General features: G+C 40.3%; 1 protein-coding gene across 1 annotated transcript in view; it reads right to left on the reverse strand.

Moving 5' to 3' along the window:
- Nucleotides 1–19,588, reverse strand: part of whrna (whirlin a) — a 117,813-nt gene that overhangs the window by 42,302 nt on the left and 55,923 nt on the right. Inside the window, exons 2-3 of the mRNA XM_070924836.1 lie at nucleotides 19,361–19,579; nucleotides 15,034–15,159 (exon numbers count right to left, since the gene is read on the reverse strand). Of these exons, the coding sequence (XP_070780937.1) occupies nucleotides 15,034–15,159; nucleotides 19,361–19,579 (345 nt within the window). The remainder of the gene's footprint in view (nucleotides 1–15,033; nucleotides 15,160–19,360; nucleotides 19,580–19,588) is intronic.

Below are 19,588 nucleotides of genomic sequence, written 5' to 3' on the forward strand. Positions count from 1 at the left end.
ACCAGTGGGAAGTCTTTCTGCGGCTTGTCATCGAGTTTTAACAAAGAATTCACGCTGGCAGGAAGATGGATCCTCATGAAAACAAATCCATTATATGAGCAAAAGTCTGTGGAGCTTCTTTTAGGGGTTCGAAAGCATAACGGATGCTCATAGATGTTTGGATAACATCTGCTCAGTGCTGCACTGGTGAGCCACTGATATCCAGACGTAGATAGGTTTGCTGCAAGGGACTACTGACTAGAAGATGATCAGTTCCTTTTTTCAGTCTATGAAGTGTCCCAAAGATATTCAGTTTACAATGATATAACACAGACACACAGAAAAACTATTGGATGGACTGCCATGAAGTTTTGTTAAGACATTCATGGTCCCCAAAGAATAAATCTACTGACTTTTGTGATCCTCTGACTTTTCCGCTACTGCCACCATTAGGGTTAACGTTTGTGGTTCAGAGGGAAATATGTTGATAACCAATGGATGGATTACCATGAAATGTGCTACATTCAAGGACCCTAGAGGATAAAATCTAAAGACTTTGGTGATCCTCTAGCGCCACCATCAGGTCAAAGTTTTCACTGATTCACCGACATGCTGTATCTCAAAATACATACACACAAAATGTTGTACAGACATTCATCCCTCCCTGATGATATACTGACATTGGTGAACCACTGACTTTTCCTCTAACGCCACTATGACGCTCAAATTTTTGGCTTTAATTGAAATATCACAACAAATATTGTGTAGATTGCCAACACTTCGGTTTATGACCAAATACCTGCAAAATGAATGACATTCCCATCAGCCTCAGCTGTACTTTGTGTTCATTACTAATTAGCTAATAGCATGCTAGCATGGTAAAATAGGATGGTGAACATTATACCTGTTAAACGTCAGCATGTTAGCATTGTCATGCGAGCATGTGAGCATATTTGCATGCTGATGTTAGCATTTAGCTCAAAGCACCACAGAGCTCTAGCACAACTGTAGATTAACTATTGTTATAATGTATTAGCCCATATTTATTAAAAGCTTTTTATTCTTAGCCATCCACTTGAGTGCCTGCAATTGAATTTTTTATGAAGTTATTTCGAGGCACTTTTCATATAGAGCCGGTCTAGACCGTACTCTAAATATTGGCATATTTGATAATAGTGTGCATGATTTCAAATGTCTCACAGGAAGGTCTTCTGCACTTAAGACATAATGTTATGCAAACAATACACAAGACAATATGAGAAATTAGATAACATCAATTCTGATCTTTCCTAAGACTTGCAGACACCTAGCTACACAACCTGTAGTTCATTTATCTTTTCTCTTTGCATTGCTCGGGGAGACCAGCAAGGCTGATCGCAGAAAAGTTTTGGATCCTTAGAGAAATACATTTCCTTTCCACAAAGGATTACAGAGAGGAGACAGGTCTAGAAACAATTCGGACAACTCAGGTTCAACTCCCCAACTTGTTCAAACAAGTTCATGACGGGGAATGAAGTCTGGTTTTTATTTTCTAAGCGTGACTAAAACCTTACAAGACCCTAAACCAAATTCTTAACGAGAGTTTTAGTAATTTAGCCCTCACCTAATAAGATCACAGACGAGCATGCTGATCACCTACTTTGACTCGTAATCCTGTTAAACATTTCAAGAGATTCATTTCTTGGATCATTTAAAGCTGTGACAAAGAGGGTTATAACATCATTTTAATTTCTGTGGGTTGTTTTCCCGTCACTGGCTACTGAGACTGCAAACCTTTAGAAAAAACAAACCTGCCCAAGATGATAAAAAAATAAAAGCAGCCGACAGAACATTTTCCCCAAAGATAATTTCGGTTTATTTGGTGGAAAAGCAACAACGCGCATACAAACAGAACAGCAAGGATGTCAGATCTACTGTTTTTAGAGTCTATAATACACAGAATAAATTACACATGAGATCTGTAAGCTGCTTTCTGGCGGGGGCCTGAGGCTCTAGAAGATTTACTGAACCAAAGTGCCTTCTACCCGTTTACCTGTTTGTTCCAGTAAACCAAGCAGTAAACCTACATATCTGTTCACTATCCACTCTATTTTGTTCTGGATACTGTAGAAGTTTTAACAAAAGACGTCTGTGCGACAAAGGTCCTTTACGATCCGTTGAACAGTCAGCTCAGTGCTGCTGAAAGCTCGGTTCAGTCACACTTGCTGCTCAATTCGATAAACTATTGTAGTGAGAACATTTCAAGGTTTCTCTCTGTGAGAGCGAATCACAACACAGTGGAGTGATAGTGACTTCTACCACAAATGTGGGCCAATCATAACCAATCAGTTTAATATTTCAATCTTTAAATCAGTAAGAAATATGAGCTTTCTGGAAACATCTGCTGAGGTTAATTTAGGCCCTGGAAATCGGTTTCGTAATCAGCTCCATACTATGAGTGATGGAGTTTTTCATGAATGCACTACTTCCTGTCGAAGTTCGTCTGTGCTCTTGTAACGGATTTGAAGTGGGCGGGGCTCTCTAGGAAACAGGGTTTTCTTTTTCAAACTTAAACTTTGATTGTTGCTTGTTTAGTCACAAATATCTAATGTTGGAGAGAAACACTTAAGATCAGATGATTTAGGTGCTTTATTCTAGTAAACACTGGTGAAAATAAGGAATAAAATAATGCAAATATATTCACAACACAGCAGTAACAAAGTACCTAAGTCGAGCTGGGATCACTTTAATGAGGAATGCACTGTATACAACTTGATTTGCAATCAAAGTATAGTTTAAGAATTTCTTTTCACTTGTTTTCACTTACATGGATTTGTCCTTTTTTCCTTTTTCCTATAAGTATTTGGAACTTGGGAACATGATCTTCATTTCCCATATGTGCTTGCATGACAAAGCACAGTAGTCCTGTATTTGATGCAATGATAAGCCCTTATGAGGACTATTTGCCTTGATAGGGTGTAGTGACCTACAGCTTTCATCATCTTCATCAACACTTGCACTGGACTTAAGTCTGCAGAGCCATCTTTTGTCCATATTTGACTTTTTGGCCTTCTTACACCTCAGCATTGTGTGTCATGAGTACGCACTTGTTTTAAGAAAAGTATGCATGAAAACAAAATTAATTCACTGGATTCATTTGACTGAAATGAGAAAGCAGGGCACTTTAATCGGTGGGTTTGTGTTCTGATTTAAATGAGATACTCGTGCATATTTTAGACAAACGTTTCCTTCAAAATGAACATAATACACATATGTCACCATGGTGCAATGTCCAAAATTACCCAAAAACGGCCACAGAGGAGAGAAATGGAATTGAGTAAGCGTTTGTTCCATCTGTGTTATTGGATATTGCCGTGTGTGTATAGATTACTGTTCAGTTGGCAAACATGACCATCAGAGCATAGTTACCGACAGTCACTTGCACAGAAAATGCACCGTCTCAAAATCCACAGAGCTTTTATCCATTTGTCTCTGTGCCATTTGTATGACCGAGCAGTTGCTGTGACTTTGTAGTCTGGGCCAACAGATACGATACAATTACCAGTATTTGGCTCAGTGGGGCAACTGATAAAGTGGAGAGAACTCTGCAGGAGCCACATTACAGAGAGACAGATGGGCCGTGCTCCTGCTCGCTTCTTTAGCCTGACTCCAAATGTGACACAGTGTGTATACTCTCACAGCAGGTGTGTGTGTGTGTGTGTGTGTGTGTGTGTGTGTGTGTGTGTGTGTGTGTGTGAGGTTGAGAGAATATAAAGGAACAAAACGCTTTATAGAGAACAGATTACGTATTTTTATCAACATAACAGTAAAACTTTTATATTCAACACGAAAATGAGGAAGCCCAGGTGCCTGTCAACAGGCCAGACTTTGATCAATGGGCCTCTGGTAGCAATCACACTCTCCGGTTGTCCGTGTGGTCCGCAGTTGGTGCATTCGTATTTGAATCTCATGTTTATTAAAGCAGGAAACAACGAACTGCCTTCTCTTTTCTTCCAGCGCAGCAGGGTTTACTGGTGTGGGCACACAGTCATATATCTATAATAAGTAGAAACAAATGGCTCGCTTTGCCTTTCAAGTGCTTTCCAGCTGTGCAGCCAGAAATAGTCTAACGTGGAGCCCATTTCCAATTCACGCAGCAGACGCATGGAAGCAGCGTTTCTACTGTATGTGTATGTGTGTACCCGCTGAAGCACATTGATATTTCACATACAGTAGGCACTGTGGGGATCAGCATTATTTCATGGTGTGAATATCAGTTTTGAATTGCAAGCAAATGCTTGTTGCATTGTTTTAAATGACTTTTAGCTAATGTCAGCTAGTTGCTAATGCCTGTCCTTGGAGCAGGCGGGTGCACAAACACTTTGGGTTTAGTGCTCAGCAGTGTTTGTCGTTCTCTTTACCAAGGACTAAATTAGCATTCTTTATTATTTACCAAGCTGCCAGATTACTGCCATGAATATATATTTAGCTCTGACAGCTTACGTAGCATGGACGTTATTATATGCATTACTTTATATACCTGAGCATTATGTAACGTTCACGATTAAGTACATAATACACATGATTGTATTTGTATATGTTCTCTTCTACACATGTGTCTAGATCTAGATGCATGGTCAAAACAAACTTAATGGTGTCTGCTTGTTAAGTGAATGTGTTGACAAATCAGACACCTTTTAAAAGGTCAAGGTCCATGTATTAGTCATTCTACAACACAGCACAACAATTAAAGTTGGAGCCCCTTCACGCTACACACACAGAACACACAAACAAATATCCAAAATCAGAATAGAATAAGAATAAAAACAATATATACAGTCAAATGAAGTGTATTTAGTGTGTTTCTGTCCAGGAGTGGAATGATAGTGCACTACACACTAAAGTTTATCACATCAGAAATCAACACCAAATCTTTTTTTCTGTGGGACAACTCAAACGAGCAGCAAATGTTTGTTGTTTTAGTCCTACTTACTTTAACCCTCAATCAAAGTGACATAAAAAATTATTCACGGTATGAAAGCCTAAACGCCCTGGGTAATACTAAAACTGTGAATGTTTGCACTGTCTGTGTGCTTTAATGTGATGCTGCTGTTTGTTGTCCTGGATTTAAAAATGTCTGTCTGTCTGTTTAATCCTGTCTTGTTTCCTTCAACAACAGCAGCACAGAGTTAAGAAAAGATCCCCTCAAGGGACAATAAATCTCTTTTCCTCTTCTACTTTGGCAATGTTACATCAGTGTAAGTTGTCTTACTTATCAGCAGCTATTTGACGTGTAAATTCTAACAAATCCTGTCTAAAAATCCCTGATTTTTTCATCTTCAGTGTGATTCTGTCAGCACATTTTTTTTTCTTTCCTCTTCTACTATAAAAACAAATTATGTAAGTAATCCCTTTATCAGCTGCACCATTACGGAGAATTGCCATTATACTCTCACACCGTGCTATATCATTATTATTCTGCAATTCCGCATGATTTGTTGTATTTTGTCTTCTGTCAATCAAACAATACACACACGTCCAAATAAAATTCAAACAAAACTTTTGCATTCATTAATCAAGTGGCAGAGTAGTTTTCTGTTGCAGAACAGATATTTCCCTCTGGGGTTGGGCGATATGACGGAATATACTCTGTGACGGTAGAAATGTGTCCACTGTGGGAGCTGTCTGCGATATATTCGGGGCTAGATTCTCGTGTGAGATTGTGCAATCTCGCAAATTCAGCTACCGCTTCGCAAAGCAACGTGATTTGGGAATCAGGACTGCTTACCACAGTTATGGTGGTAATGCACCTCTAAGCTGGTTTGTCAACCACAGCAGAGGAAGAGAGTGACAAGACAACATGGAGGAGGAGAGTAAAATTATAAATACAGAGCATGAAGTACAGTATGGTTATTTCTTAATTGAATTTACAGAACAATTACTGTAAGCCATCATGACATATACCGTTACTGGGATATAAAAGACATAAACCGAGATGGAGTATTGGACTAACACTCATCAAGAGGACAGAAACACAACTCCAAATGATAACGTTGCTCCGTAACTGCTACATGTGTTAATAAGCAATACCATATCAATGATGTTCACACGTTTCCACTGACCCCAAGTGGCCAATAATAATCAGTTATTGCACGTTTAAAGATTAGAGGCATCAGAGAAATGTTTCAAACTGTTAGTAATTAAGACAATTGTACGTGCTGATGAGATGAGAGGAGCACAAAGTGTAAATAACTTTCCCGACGTCTGAAGGATACAAATAATGAATACAGGTGTACTGTACATGGAAGAGGATGGTGGAAAAAGATATTACAAAGTAGAGTCGCACTTAATATTTCCTAGTTGTTCAGCATCATGTTAGGTTCTATTTTATCCCCATCATTTTTAGATTGGATTACCATTACCTTTGGTGGGAGTTCACAAACGCAGCTCTGCTAAATGTCCTCATTGAAAAGAGTATGTGGATGCTTCCTACATTCACCAGAAATGATCTGGGGGAAGCGTCATGTTCCAGAGACTCAATACCATTTACGGAGAAATGCTCTTTTAAAGATTACTTTATGGCATTTCTGCTTTCTTAGACCGCTCACAGTGAAGAGAGGCACAAAAGTTGGGCAAGGAAATGTAACAAAACAACTAAAGGGTCCAGGTGAATTTCAAACCTATTACAGCAGAGCCACCAGGACAGCTATTATAATTATATTGCTATGTTGGATACCATTTTATACCCTTTTATCTTTTTCTATGAACTGGAAGTAAAATGAATGAAACTGAATTTTCTCCTGACCCTTCAGTGGCTTGACATGCTGACTGTGTTTGGAAATGTTTTTCAACTAAGTAAAAGAAAAATGAATAACATCAAACGCTGTTCAGCGTTGTGCTGGTCAGCATCAAATATGTCTTTTCATGAGCCAGAAAGAGTCCAACGTTTTGAATCACCAAGTAGTACCAAACCATGTTTTTTGTATATGTCAGTGTGGTGTGTAGTGGACACAGTATGAATAACATGGCCAAAAGAAAGATAGAAAAATGACAGGAGATAAAATCAAACCCTGAGGAGCTCCAAGCATTATGTCTTCTGAGTGGGACTTTTAAATTTGAATGGAGTTTTTTTGGTTTAGTTTTCGTTTTGTTTTCCGTAGGTAGAATACATGAGATTTCAGTTTCATTTCAGGATCCTGACCACTTTTTCAGTGGAGATTCTCAGGTCACACAAGGACGCCAACTAAAACATTGTTCAAATTATGTTATGTTGCAATAAAGCTTCTTCATTGCCTAGTTTGCTAAAGCTAAAGCTAGTTTAAGCTACGTATTTTGGTGAGAGAGAAACACACACACATCAACGCACACCTAAACCTTGTTGCTCGCCAAGTGCCTTTTTTGTCCTGATTTGTTTTGTGCTCTTTCAGCAGGATTGCTCTATCATCAGGGAGGCTAGAAAATCACCTCTGTGCAAATTGAAAATAGTTGGCCTTAATCCATCTACGTGTTTGCCACATTCTTCACTCGATTAGACATGGTCCATGTGCGTACACACACAGTTTATACGTGTGTGTTTGGATATGAGTAAAAGAGAAAAAAGGAAAGAGTGACACTGAACACATTTATTCTAACATACAGACTTCAGCTGAATCTCCTTAACTATGAGTTTACCAAACACTGATAGGAAAAAGAAGATATTAAATGCATCTTACAGAATTTGAATAGTGTCCAGGGTCCTCTCTGGTTACCTTCATGTGTTGACTTCACAGTCGGCATGACCTTTTTCCCTCGGCTTTAATTAAATTAAACAGAATCAGGCAGATGTCAACAGAAGGGCACTGGGCAGGGCTGACCTTTCTCCTCCTTTAGATTGTAGTGAGTGGGCCGAGGTACCATATGAGGGAGTTTAGTGAATAAACAGTAAACAAGTCCTGCAGTCATCCAAACCTTTTTCAATTGTTTTTCATCAATCTCCCTTCTCGCTGCATAGCAACAGTTATGCCACACACTTGCCAAAATTTAACAACAAAAGGTTTTTACGAGGCTTCCCGTCAAAAGAGGCGGCGGCAGGAGAGCAAAGTGAGGTGGTAACATGTACACAGCCCAGCTTTCATTTTCTCTAAGACTGAAGGGCGAGGAATTGACATCTCGGCGGTGTGATGATTATAGAACCCTGGGAGCGATATGAACCATCCATCACAGTCATACTGGCCAGATGAAAAACAGCATACAAACACAGACAGTGAAGATAAGTCTGCTGCGGGGTAAGGAGCTGAAGCATAAGGACCAGCGTTGTGGACAGTGATGAGGAAGCGTCTTCTCCTGCTGAGCCCTGACAATCAGAAGCGTCTTTAGCTTGTACGAGTCTGTGCCTCGAGGATGTTTGTGGCACTATTAAAGATGCGCAATGGATCCCTGTGAGTTATCACACAAAGGGTGCTTAAATTCAGAGTCAGCTGCTTTTTTTTCCCCAGAGTCAGCTGCTGTGTTAGATTTAAGATTTATTCCAAATAAAAAGTTTAACATTTAAGGACTTAGGCTAATTCTTCAAGACTTTTGCGCCCAGTCACACAGGGTCCCAAAAGATGATCAGCTGAGTCTCGAATGTGATAAAGGGTGGGCCATAAAAAAAACAGGGAGATAAACTCAAAGATAACAGAGTAAGAGGAAACATTAAAAACCAAATAACAAAGACGAATCAGGTAGAAATACTACCAGGGGTGGGACAGGCCTACTGACGGAAGGGGGGCAGAGTGACTTCCCCAGTCACTGAATAGTATAATCAGTAAAGTTGTTCATGAACACAGTATAGAAATTGCCAAAAGAATGCCTCCTGAATCATGAAAGATTGGAACACTAGTTTACAGTTAATCATTTTAAGCCCTGTATAATATTACTATCATATTATTATATGTATGTATATTATATATCTCTGTATATCTGGTACAGTTTAGTAACTTACAATGACATACCCATTTACCATATTCTAACTTGTCATTTCTAATATTCCTTTAAAATATTCACATAGCAACTTGTGATTCTTTTGTAGCTACTCAACTGTGAGATTATTATATTTTTCTCATATGATGTTTCCTGTTCAGAGTCTCCAGATAACTCCAGATAACGGGGAAGAGATTTATCCACCAGCCACAGGTGCTGCTGCAGCAGCCAAAGCTGAACAGAGTGGGATGAATATGCATAAAAGGGCCACATCAGGACAACCACACCCAGCCTGATGTTACTGGCCTTCACTACTTTTACCACCGAGAAACAAGAGGCCATTCAAGGCAATAATCGACACAGTAATCCTCCAAACATCACTTCAGAACCGTGGAGAGCGCACGTCACGGGTCTGACGAGATTTTACTACAACAAAAAATACCATCCTCACTGTCAGCAGTTTGACTACAGTATGAATAATATCAGCAGTACTGCTGGCCTTATCCCCGAGGTGAAGATTAGCAGAACAGTTTGCAGTCACAAATCCAGCACACTCCGTTTCTCCGTTACTGTCCCGCTTGCAAACACAGAGAAACGCACACACAAATGAAGTTAACTCCGAACAAACTACATACAAGTTAAGGGCAAAGATCTACGTCAAATATATTCTGCAACTGTAATAACTTACTCATTGATATCAAGTTTAACTGAATTCATTTTAAATGTAAGCGTTTTTGTCTTTTAGGTCTTTTGTTCTTTAAGGGGCCCCAGACAGACAACGCTATGGGAACACCACAACGCCACCAGAATAGAGAAGCACAGGAAAATGGCAGATGTATAGTTTACTACATGATATTAAATCTAATTTTTGGGTGTTTCAAATCAGTAAAGAGTGTGGTGAGTGTGGGCCCAGGGTCGACTGCCCCGCCCCCCATACAACCCGCTATTTAATACCACCCAGAGGTTTACAGAGATGATCACATAATGATAAAGCTAAACTAAGTGAGGGTAATGCTAATGGAAGAAACACCTGTCGGCCAAATGTCTCCATCTTTTGCTGTTTCCCAAACTGGCATATGATGTTGCATAACTGTTAGATCTCTAAATGTAAAAAGGCCAGCTTTGGAATCAAAATGTTTAGTGAGATGTTTAACAGCAGCTTACACTGGCATGCACATACAGGCACATGACTACACAGTCTGCAGAATCACATAGGCAGTCCCCCCACTCATCAAGCTCAGCTAGAAATGTTCAGGATGTGTTCAGGCATTATACTACGAAACAGAATTACAGATTCATTGTCTACAAAATGTCAGAAAATAGTAAAAAAAAATGTCCATCTCAATTTCTTAGACGGTGACATTTTAAAGTTGCCGGCTGACCGACAGTCCAGATATTGAAATTTAAAAAAAGGGTTAATCCTCACATTTGAGAAGCTGGAACAAGTGAATGTTTAGAAATTTTGCTTGATAAATGTCTTGAATGATTAGTTATTTAGTAGTTTGTTTCAAAGCAAATCAAACGTCTTTTTCAGAATTTTCAAATGCCTCATGGTACAAATTTAGTTTTTTTCTGTAGATCACGTTCAGACATCCACGAGCCTGATGCGATGGAGTACTGTACCTCATTCTGACAGTCCTCACTTGGTTTGCCAAAAAGTCTCAATAACGGTTTAATTTGACATTTTTTGAGGACTTTCCTTTGGGAAAGTAAAGCATATATTCTCTTATTCATTCCCTGAGACAAAACTCTTTTCACTAGGGTGCAGACTCAACCAGGCTTTGGTGCTGCAGCTTTAGACTGACGTTGAGGAAGTTGTTAAAGACAGCTTTTAACAGACACGACCATGCAGGGATCCTTCTGTACACAAGTTGTACATTTTAAGATGATCAAACACTGCAGATCGCCGTGTTACACACAATCCGAGGTCCTTTTAGGAGAATCTGAGAGCAGTGCAGCTCGTCTCCCTGCTGAGGGTTGAACCCTGGTCTGTGGAGGCAGCGGGAGGCTCATTATTCAAATGTTAGCGGTGCTGCCATTTTCCAGCGCAAATATAGAAACACTGACAACCAGGCGTGCATAAATCAACATTAACAGCACTTTAAGGTGGACAAACTGAGTCTGCATGATGTTTTGTGTGACGTCAGGGAATGCAATGAAGTTTCAGTCGTGAAATTAAGCTGTCAGTTTGCCTTGTTACTGAAATAGTTAATGGGGAATGAACTGAAACAACTGTTTACCTAGCTACCCATTTTCATTGGGCCTAGAGTAGCCAAATAGATTTTGCTCCAGTCATGAATGCTTGAATTCACATCCACTGAATATTAATTCCAGTGTATTTTCTAAATATCCTGAAGGACATATTCTAATGATCCTGCCTTTGGCACTATTGATACCAGAAACACCAGTGACTGTGCCGCTGGTGTCAACAGGGATGGTAACATAGAATAATTATCTCCTTGGAGATATTATATATTCAGCAGGTATGTTCCTGACCCATTTTAATGGCCAGCTCAGTTCATATACCATGACCTGAGATTTATTATTTCTGTGTCTCACCTATTCTTCGCCTACTCGAGTGAGTGTGTGCACTCTACATAATGCAAACTGTGTCTGTGCCTGAATGTGGGAGATTGTCTATGGATGTGCTCTCTCTCTCTTACACAGCCTCCGCCTCACTCTGCCGAGACGGCTCCTGGCATTTGGCCCTGCAGGTGAAGCCAGGTGTCTACTGGAGCATGACTCTAAATCAACAAAAGGGTTGAAACACATCGCACCAGGCAGGAAAATGTACTTTATTTAGATCTTTGTTTCTTACACTGAAGCCTGGACTGAAGTATGAATGGGCTTGCCCTGGAAGCTCTACGGTCTTGTATTCTGTCCAGTATTTCCAAATACAAAATTCCACTCCAAACACTAAGCTGTCAGGCACCGAAACAGAGAAAAGGAGGAAATTGGGGCAAAAAAGAAGAAGCTATTTGAGCTCTGAAAACTCAGGCTTGACAGTTTCCAAAACACATTCCTCAAAATGCACATCACAGCACAGCACAGCACCAGAAGCAGCATTAAGTAGTTCATACATATGAAATACAAAAAGACCTTGAGGGGGAACATTAAAAAAAAAAGCAAGAAAAGCAGATGTCACATCACCAGATATTAAAGCCTTTTCCACCTCCTGTCTTTTATTTCCACTCTTTTTAATGAGAAGCCTTTCTAGCTGCTAACAACCCTCCACATGCGAGTGCTATGCTGAGTGTATGCGCCTGTGTGGGCCCTCTAATAGGTGTCTGTGTAACTGGCTGGCTGACAGGCTGATCACTAACAGGCATGAGATGAAGGGCTCAGGGGAGGACACGTCCATCCTCACTCTCCTTCTGTTGCCATGTCACCGTGACAAACATACATCTTTAAGCAAACCAACCAAAGCTGTGCACTCTAAAGGATGGATGCTTTACTACCTGAAAATGGAAAGATCAGTGTGTAACCGGTTTAGATCTGGCATGGTACATCTGTTCTGCATTTTGAAACAAGCAACTATAAGTCAGATGTGTCCATGGACGACGGAAACAAGGGAAGCACCCCTAAAATTATTCTAACAAACAGCATTTACAAAAGTTTAAACTCATAATGCTTCTCCTGTTTTTTCGTTGGGATGTAGAGCGTGTGTGTAGTATTTGTGGTGGCAAAGATTTATTATCATATGTATGTCTATTATTAGATTCCTTGCATTGCAGACTCGCAGCAGGTCGGAGCTTTTCTATCGCGTGGAAACATATTTGGGTATTTTAGTAGACATTTTTCAAGCGCCCCACTGAATCGAAGTAACTAAAGACACGGGGGCATCGATCATCCTGTCAGACAGTCCGCCTGGAGAGAGAATATCCAGTCAGCTGTAGAGTACATAAGAAAACTGTGGTCACTGTTGCTGCACAGAGGCACGTACATTTGTTAAAATAGGATGTGTGATTTGATTATAACCGTTATAGATCTGATAACTAGAGATACCTCTAAAATTTGGAGGTTTGGCAGTTTTTGATCACATTGCATCGCAGTTTAATCATTCAACAATGTTTAAACAGAAATGGTAAATGGACTTCGCTTATATAGCGCAGTTCTCAAAGCACCTTACAGATTTGGTCTTAGACACACATTCTCACACCGATGGCGACCGAGCTGCCATGCAAGGTGATGGCCTCCATCTGGAGCAACTTAGGGTTCAGCGTCTTGCTCTACCCACCGTGCGACAGTGCTAACCACTGCACCACCACGCCGCCCGATGTACACACACTCTCCCAGAGAGAGAGAGAGAGGGACATGCAAATATGGACAGAAGTTGAGAAACGTGAAACAAAAACTTTCTTTGATCATGAAGCCTAATGCAACTCTATAAGTCTCTGGTTTATCATTAAAGGGTATGAACTACACAGCAGACTGGGGTCTCCAGTGACAGTGACAAACAGATGCAGTCTCATATAAACAGGTCCAACCTCAGTAGCATCTGTAGAACTGCGTTGTATATGCTTGGAAATGGCTGTGTCCTCACTCTCACACTTCTGAGAAGTTCAAATGGTAAAAATCTAAACATTTTAAGTGCACAAATCTTAATTGTTTCACTACAACATTGTTTACTTTTCAGGACTTGATACCAATTTAAAGGGAGCAGCTTAAAGAGTATAATCACAGCACAACGTATCCAGCAAATAGCATATGCTACTTTCTAATTTCTTCAAACACCTTGAAGCAATTAGGTTTGACAGCCCATACGCTGAAGAAGAAGGGGGATAGCAGTTTGACAGAGAATAGCCTTAAGTAGTCAGAGACATGAATGTTTAAAGCAGAGAAAGCGGCACATTGGAATAACTTCCAGTGTTGTCGTGTCAATGTGACAGAATCTTTGAAAACTGATTTTAAAGGACATTTTGCCACTGCTCATAGATGCCTGTTCAAGACACAGCAAACAGTCGACGTGAAGAGCAAACCTGGTCCAACCAAGAATACGGGATGTCCCACCGAGAGATCTAATCACAGACAGGACCAGTGCTGATATGCTCCGATCCCTGATGGCTGCTCTGCACCTGACCCTGCACTCTGACATCCTTGTAAGGACAGCAGGTGAAAGGAATGTCTTCTATCTCAGGAATCAACGCCTTTGTGAAATAAAGTAGTAACTACAAAAGGTTACGTTTAAACAGTTTAGGTGTGCATTAGCAAATCTGAATGCTAATAATGTGCTAATAATTTGTTCAAAGAAGAACTACGGGTTGTTACTGAGTAGAGCTGAAAATATTAGCTGATTAATTGGTAAGTTGATTGACGGATTCCAGTAATTTTTCTGATTCTGTTCTGGTTCCAAATGTGAATATTTGCTGGTTTTCCTCGTCTTCTACTGAATATCTTTTTTTGGTCAGACAAAACAAGACATTTGAAGTACTCTATAGGAACTGTGATAGACATATTTCCCTATTTAGAACATCTGACCAAAAGAAAATAATCTGTAGGTCAATCGCTGCAGCCCTACTACTGAGTTACTATAGGATGTTACTGTGAGGTTGCTAAGATTGTACTAGTTGATTGCTAGAGCAGAAGTGAGTGGTGGCCAAGGAGTGTGGGGTGATTGCTACTGTGTTCAAAGGTGTTTGGTTGTCTTTAAAGTGGATTCTATAGGGCTGCTCAGTGGTTTCTTGGGTGTTTGATGGGGTGGCTGATTGCTAAGATGTTGCTACAGAACGTGTTTGCTTGTGTGGTTTGTGGAAGCAATAGTAATTTACCATCATAAATGATTCATTACGTGTTGATCACTATGCCATCTTATTATTGCTGTCACTATTGCTGCTCCTGCCTCAGCAGGTTGATATGGTAGTATTTAGTGGTTAGTGTATAAAGTTTTATAAAGCACTGACACTCTACATGGTTCTGAAAAAACAAACAAGCTCTTTCAGTAATTTTTTGAATGCTAAAAAGCCTCAGAAATGGAAGAATAACCGGCTAAATATGGGAGAGAGTTGCTGTGTGAATTCCCCTGTAAGAACACCAACGAAGAAGTCAGCGTGGCAACAACTAGATTCTTATCTAAAACATCGCAGTTGGGACATTTAGCGCGCGAGGCAGCGAGTGAAAGATAGAATGAAATGATACCTTGAGTCCTCCACACTCTGCTGCTGATCCCTGGTCCACTCCGGTGATGTAAATACCCAAGGCATATTCGGCTCCTCCCCGGATCATCAGACCCAGAGACCGGCCGTCATCCAAAACCAAGTTGACCTATTAAAGACAGACAGAGAAACAGATGAAGACGGCAGAAAGCAGGGGTTAAATATCTGGAAATTGTGCAAGCTAGGCACTTTTTAAATATCAGCGTTTTTGAAATGACATTTTGCAGTCTCAATTGTGCTGCTTGACAGGCTGCCAGATCAGCCCGTGGTGTCGGGCTGTTCGCACTGAAATGGAGACGTGAAACACAATGCACAAAAGAAATGACAGGCCCGCTCTGAGTCGGGGATTTGCTGGCAGAGAATAAAGAGTTTCAGGAGCTACTTAGATGTGGTGACTCAGAGCCATTAATGAGGAGGCTGAATCTGTTCTGATTGGAGGAACGCTTGTTTGGATTGGTCAATCAGTTTGTTTACAAGGCTCATCCGTGCCACTCCTCCTGATAAGCAGAGCAGACAATACCTGACACAGTTTGAATTCAAATAATCCACCAAAGGGAAATATTGGACGACTACAACATTATCTCTGCTATAGCACCAAATGAAACATGCTGCTGCAGGGAGCTAATGATGCCTACAGGATATACATGACATACACAAGCGTGGACTATTATTATAATAAATGAAGTGGATACAGGTAGACAACAAATTATACTCGTTTTAATGCCAAAAAAACAGTTTCAGGCTGCAACATACAGCAAGTCTGAATCAATTAGAGAGTCTACTCCAGTTTTAGTTAAACTATTATTTATGTTAACATTTATGTTATAGCTGAAACCATCAGTGCAACTGAAGCCTACCTCAATTTCTCGAGATGCTGCAGCTATAAAGCAACTTGCATTAAGAAGAAAGCTGGACGACAAGAGGACAGACTAAACCCTGCAGTATGTTACTGGTTTGAAAGTAGATGTAAAGGAATCCATCCAGCAGGGTACATGTAACATTTATATCCACAATGTTTCCCTTATCCTGAGGATGCACAGCTTTGGGTTTGAACGTTCAGTGGCTGTGCTTCCTTGATCTGCCTTTGAAAAACTTATACAGGCCTATTTGTGGTCTGTTCCTGGGGCTGTAGGGTTTGATGAATGGCTCATTTGTCGGATAAAACTACTTTATTCTGACCCACCGGCAGAGATTCCAGCAGGTATAATCTGCTATTCTTTGTTCGGTGCCTCTGGGTCATCTCATCAAGCGTGTCCCGTAACTCTGCAGCTATTTGCTTTGGCCCCTTGAGCCTTTAGCTAACTTAATGTCAGAGCCAACATGCTGATGATTTCTAAATGTTTACTTCAAATTCCTCAACCACCTTTATTAATGTGAATTTTAACACTTAAAGCATCTTAAACTTGAGATTTTAACCTCTCTCAACAGCACAGTTTATTGTAATTGCAATAAAGCAGCGAATAACACTTTTTAATTACATTGACAGGTGGTCATGCCTACCCAACCATAACATCACCAGTAAAAGTGAATGTACTACCCAGGCTTAATTTAAAAAAAGAAAAGCTGCCTCTATCTGTCCCTTATGGCTACTTGGATGAACTCAGCATTTTCAAAATATACACATTTGGAAAGCAAAGAGGCGACATTAAAGTTTACACTGTGCACTTGGAGAGGTTCAGCGGTGGCTTAGCTGTGCCAAACTCTAAATTGTACATTTTCCTCCATCACAATGAGACCCTTGATTACTTTGGTTTGAAGCTAAAGTAGCCGTCTCTTGCCAAGATTGAAAAGGGGAATCAGTTTCACCCTGGCAACTACAAGATGGCACATATGCAAATATCTCTATTCATTTTCATCCCTCTTATTTCCCCAGCTGGTGTAGGTTTGGCATCTGGAACAGAAATCTTACTTTCACTCAGTGCATATGGCGCTGCACCTTTTCTTTTTTCATAACAACTGTCTTATTGGAGGTAAGCCAGCCCCCCTTTTGCAGAGGGAATATGGAGGCATTCATGTTCTCTGTGACATTTATGCAGGACATGGTAAACACTTTTAATCACTAGACTCATCCTTCCTTTATTGGCAGCACATAGCAGCTCATAGCATTCCCTGGCATCTGCTGTTATCATGCAATCACTTCAATATGCTCCTTCTCTCTAAAAGCAGTCTCAGTGGTCTGGCCTCTCTGTTTTGTAAGAAAAGGAATATGAGGCGGCATTCATAGAGGCTTTGTTTGGAATAGACAAGTGCATTCAATCTCAGCAGGAATTCATGAATTATATTGCAAATATAAGAACAAATGAAATTAGCACTGCGCCTATGAACAGCTAAACTGAGTCACTTCCCCTCGCTAATATCATAGTAGCCAAGAGCAACACCTGTAACCATAGCAACAGTAGGCAACTGCCTTGGACAGGTTTTCCAGTAATTGAAACACCAAAGCCATAAATGTATTTCCAGACGGTTACTAATTGAAATGACAGGCGTTTTGAACGCTCTTGTTACTGACACATTTTTCGATGTGATGCACCTCATGAAAATGGGTAGCGACTTGCTCACAAACGTACAAATTCACGTTTAGCAGACTGTAAATTCTCCACAAGGGGGGCTGTCACATGCCAACCATGTCGCCTACAGGATAGGTACAGTGATACCAGCAGCAGGTTTGACCTTCAAGTGCTATGTATCAAAGACATGGTGTTCTAGTTTGTTTACTGCACAGCACAGTTTTTTAATCCCTAAACCACAGAGCTGGAGGTAATTCCAATAGAGAGTGGATTGAAAATGTTCAGGAGTGAAAGTTTTGGCGTCGTTCCCCACCTCCATCCCATCAAATGCTGATACACACCAGACACATAGCTTTACCCGTTTTGATTCTAAATGACATATCTTTGAAAGCACCTAAATACCAGAAATGGATATCAATTCCTTTTTTTAAAGAGCAAAGACGCTAAAACAGCCAAACTATCAACTAGACACTGGATTAATATTTTCTAAACGTAAATCTGCATGGCACTAACTACAGGCTGTATTAATGGAGCTAAAGCAGTTAAGATTAATGTGCGGCTCTTAGCTGCTGAAAAATGGAAAGTTCCAGTGTAATAAATCTTTTAAACAGCTCTGACTGCTCCTTCCCCGTCGGTCATGAGGTGGTGACAGGGTGGGGTTTTGTGGGACTGAAGGTCCCATTACTGTTATTGTTTAAGTTTTTGAATTTCTTTTGCAGTGTCCATCATCTTTTGTCCATTACTGAGTCTTACTATAATAATTTACTTTTACTCTTCCAGACTGCCACCATAGGCACCCTCGTCGCAAACAGTGCAACCAGATGATGATGTGATTTGGTGACCATCCAAACTAAAACTGGGCATTGCAAATATAATTGAAGCTTGTTTCTGCAAATGCATGACCTATTTGTTGTCTCAAATATATTCAGACACTGGTAGTTTAAGAGAAAATGTGATGTTTCCAGAATACCCAGATTACAAAAAGTCAGAAAGCAAGGACTGATGCTAGCCCAGTGTGTGTTGTGTTATATATTGTGTTATATATTATAGGATGTTCATGTTTAAGCTGATTCATTCATGGCCATGTCAGACCAGAAGGACCGAAGCGTTAATAGAAAAGAAAACATTATCAAGTCATACAAAAAAAAAACATCCTCCTGCAGCTACAGAGAGTGTGAGGAGTTACATAATAGAGTTAAGTAGAGTGGAGATCAAACAGGAGTTCATTAACTAGGCTGAATGTAAACAGGAGGAGTTATAATTCTTATCTTAGTCTTAAGGTCAGTTCACAGCAAGACGCCTGTTATGGAAGCAACATTTTTGTTGGCGCCTTTAGAAGAAGTTGGATATGATCCTTTTTGCACATTTGTTACAGAATTTATGATCTATGGATCAAATACTTTTAGATTTTGTTGCCTACTTTAGCTCAGGATAACTTAGCTAGCCTTTTTACATTCTTCATGAATATTTGTTTTTACATTTTGAGTTTTGAAAAAAATATTTCCATGTAAGTAATATGTTGGCAGCAATATTTTGCCGCCAACATATTACTTACATGGAAATATTTTTTAGCAAACAGAAGCTGTTAAAAGTGCATAACGGGTGTAAGAGAAAACCAATGTTTTGAGTGAATTAATATTATGGCCACCTTGGCCTTAAATCACCATACACATTTCTGGGGACATGTTATTCAAAATTTGAAAATTACTTTTTGAATATTACTTTTTCCCCTCATAGTATTATTCCTTTGAAGGTACAACAATGGAAAATACTGCTCCATTACTCCAGTATTTTCTTTCCCACCTTCTTCTCATCTCCCTCCTGCAGCAGCTGCATGTTGCTGCGTCGCTGGCTGTCGGTTCTCCTCAGGGTGGCGCTCCGATGCTCAGGCAAGTCAAGGGGAGGGGACACACTCCGACCCTGAGGGTCAACCCAGGTGTAGACATGGTTGGTGACATAGCCACCTGGAATCCGCCCGACTGAACGCACCGAGAGGCAAAGCTTTTTACTGCCCTTCAGCACCTGAGGAGA

This window comes from Enoplosus armatus, chromosome 18, assembly GCF_043641665.1.
Source record: "Enoplosus armatus isolate fEnoArm2 chromosome 18, fEnoArm2.hap1, whole genome shotgun sequence".
Classification (NCBI taxonomy): Eukaryota; Metazoa; Chordata; class Actinopteri; order Centrarchiformes; family Enoplosidae; genus Enoplosus; species Enoplosus armatus.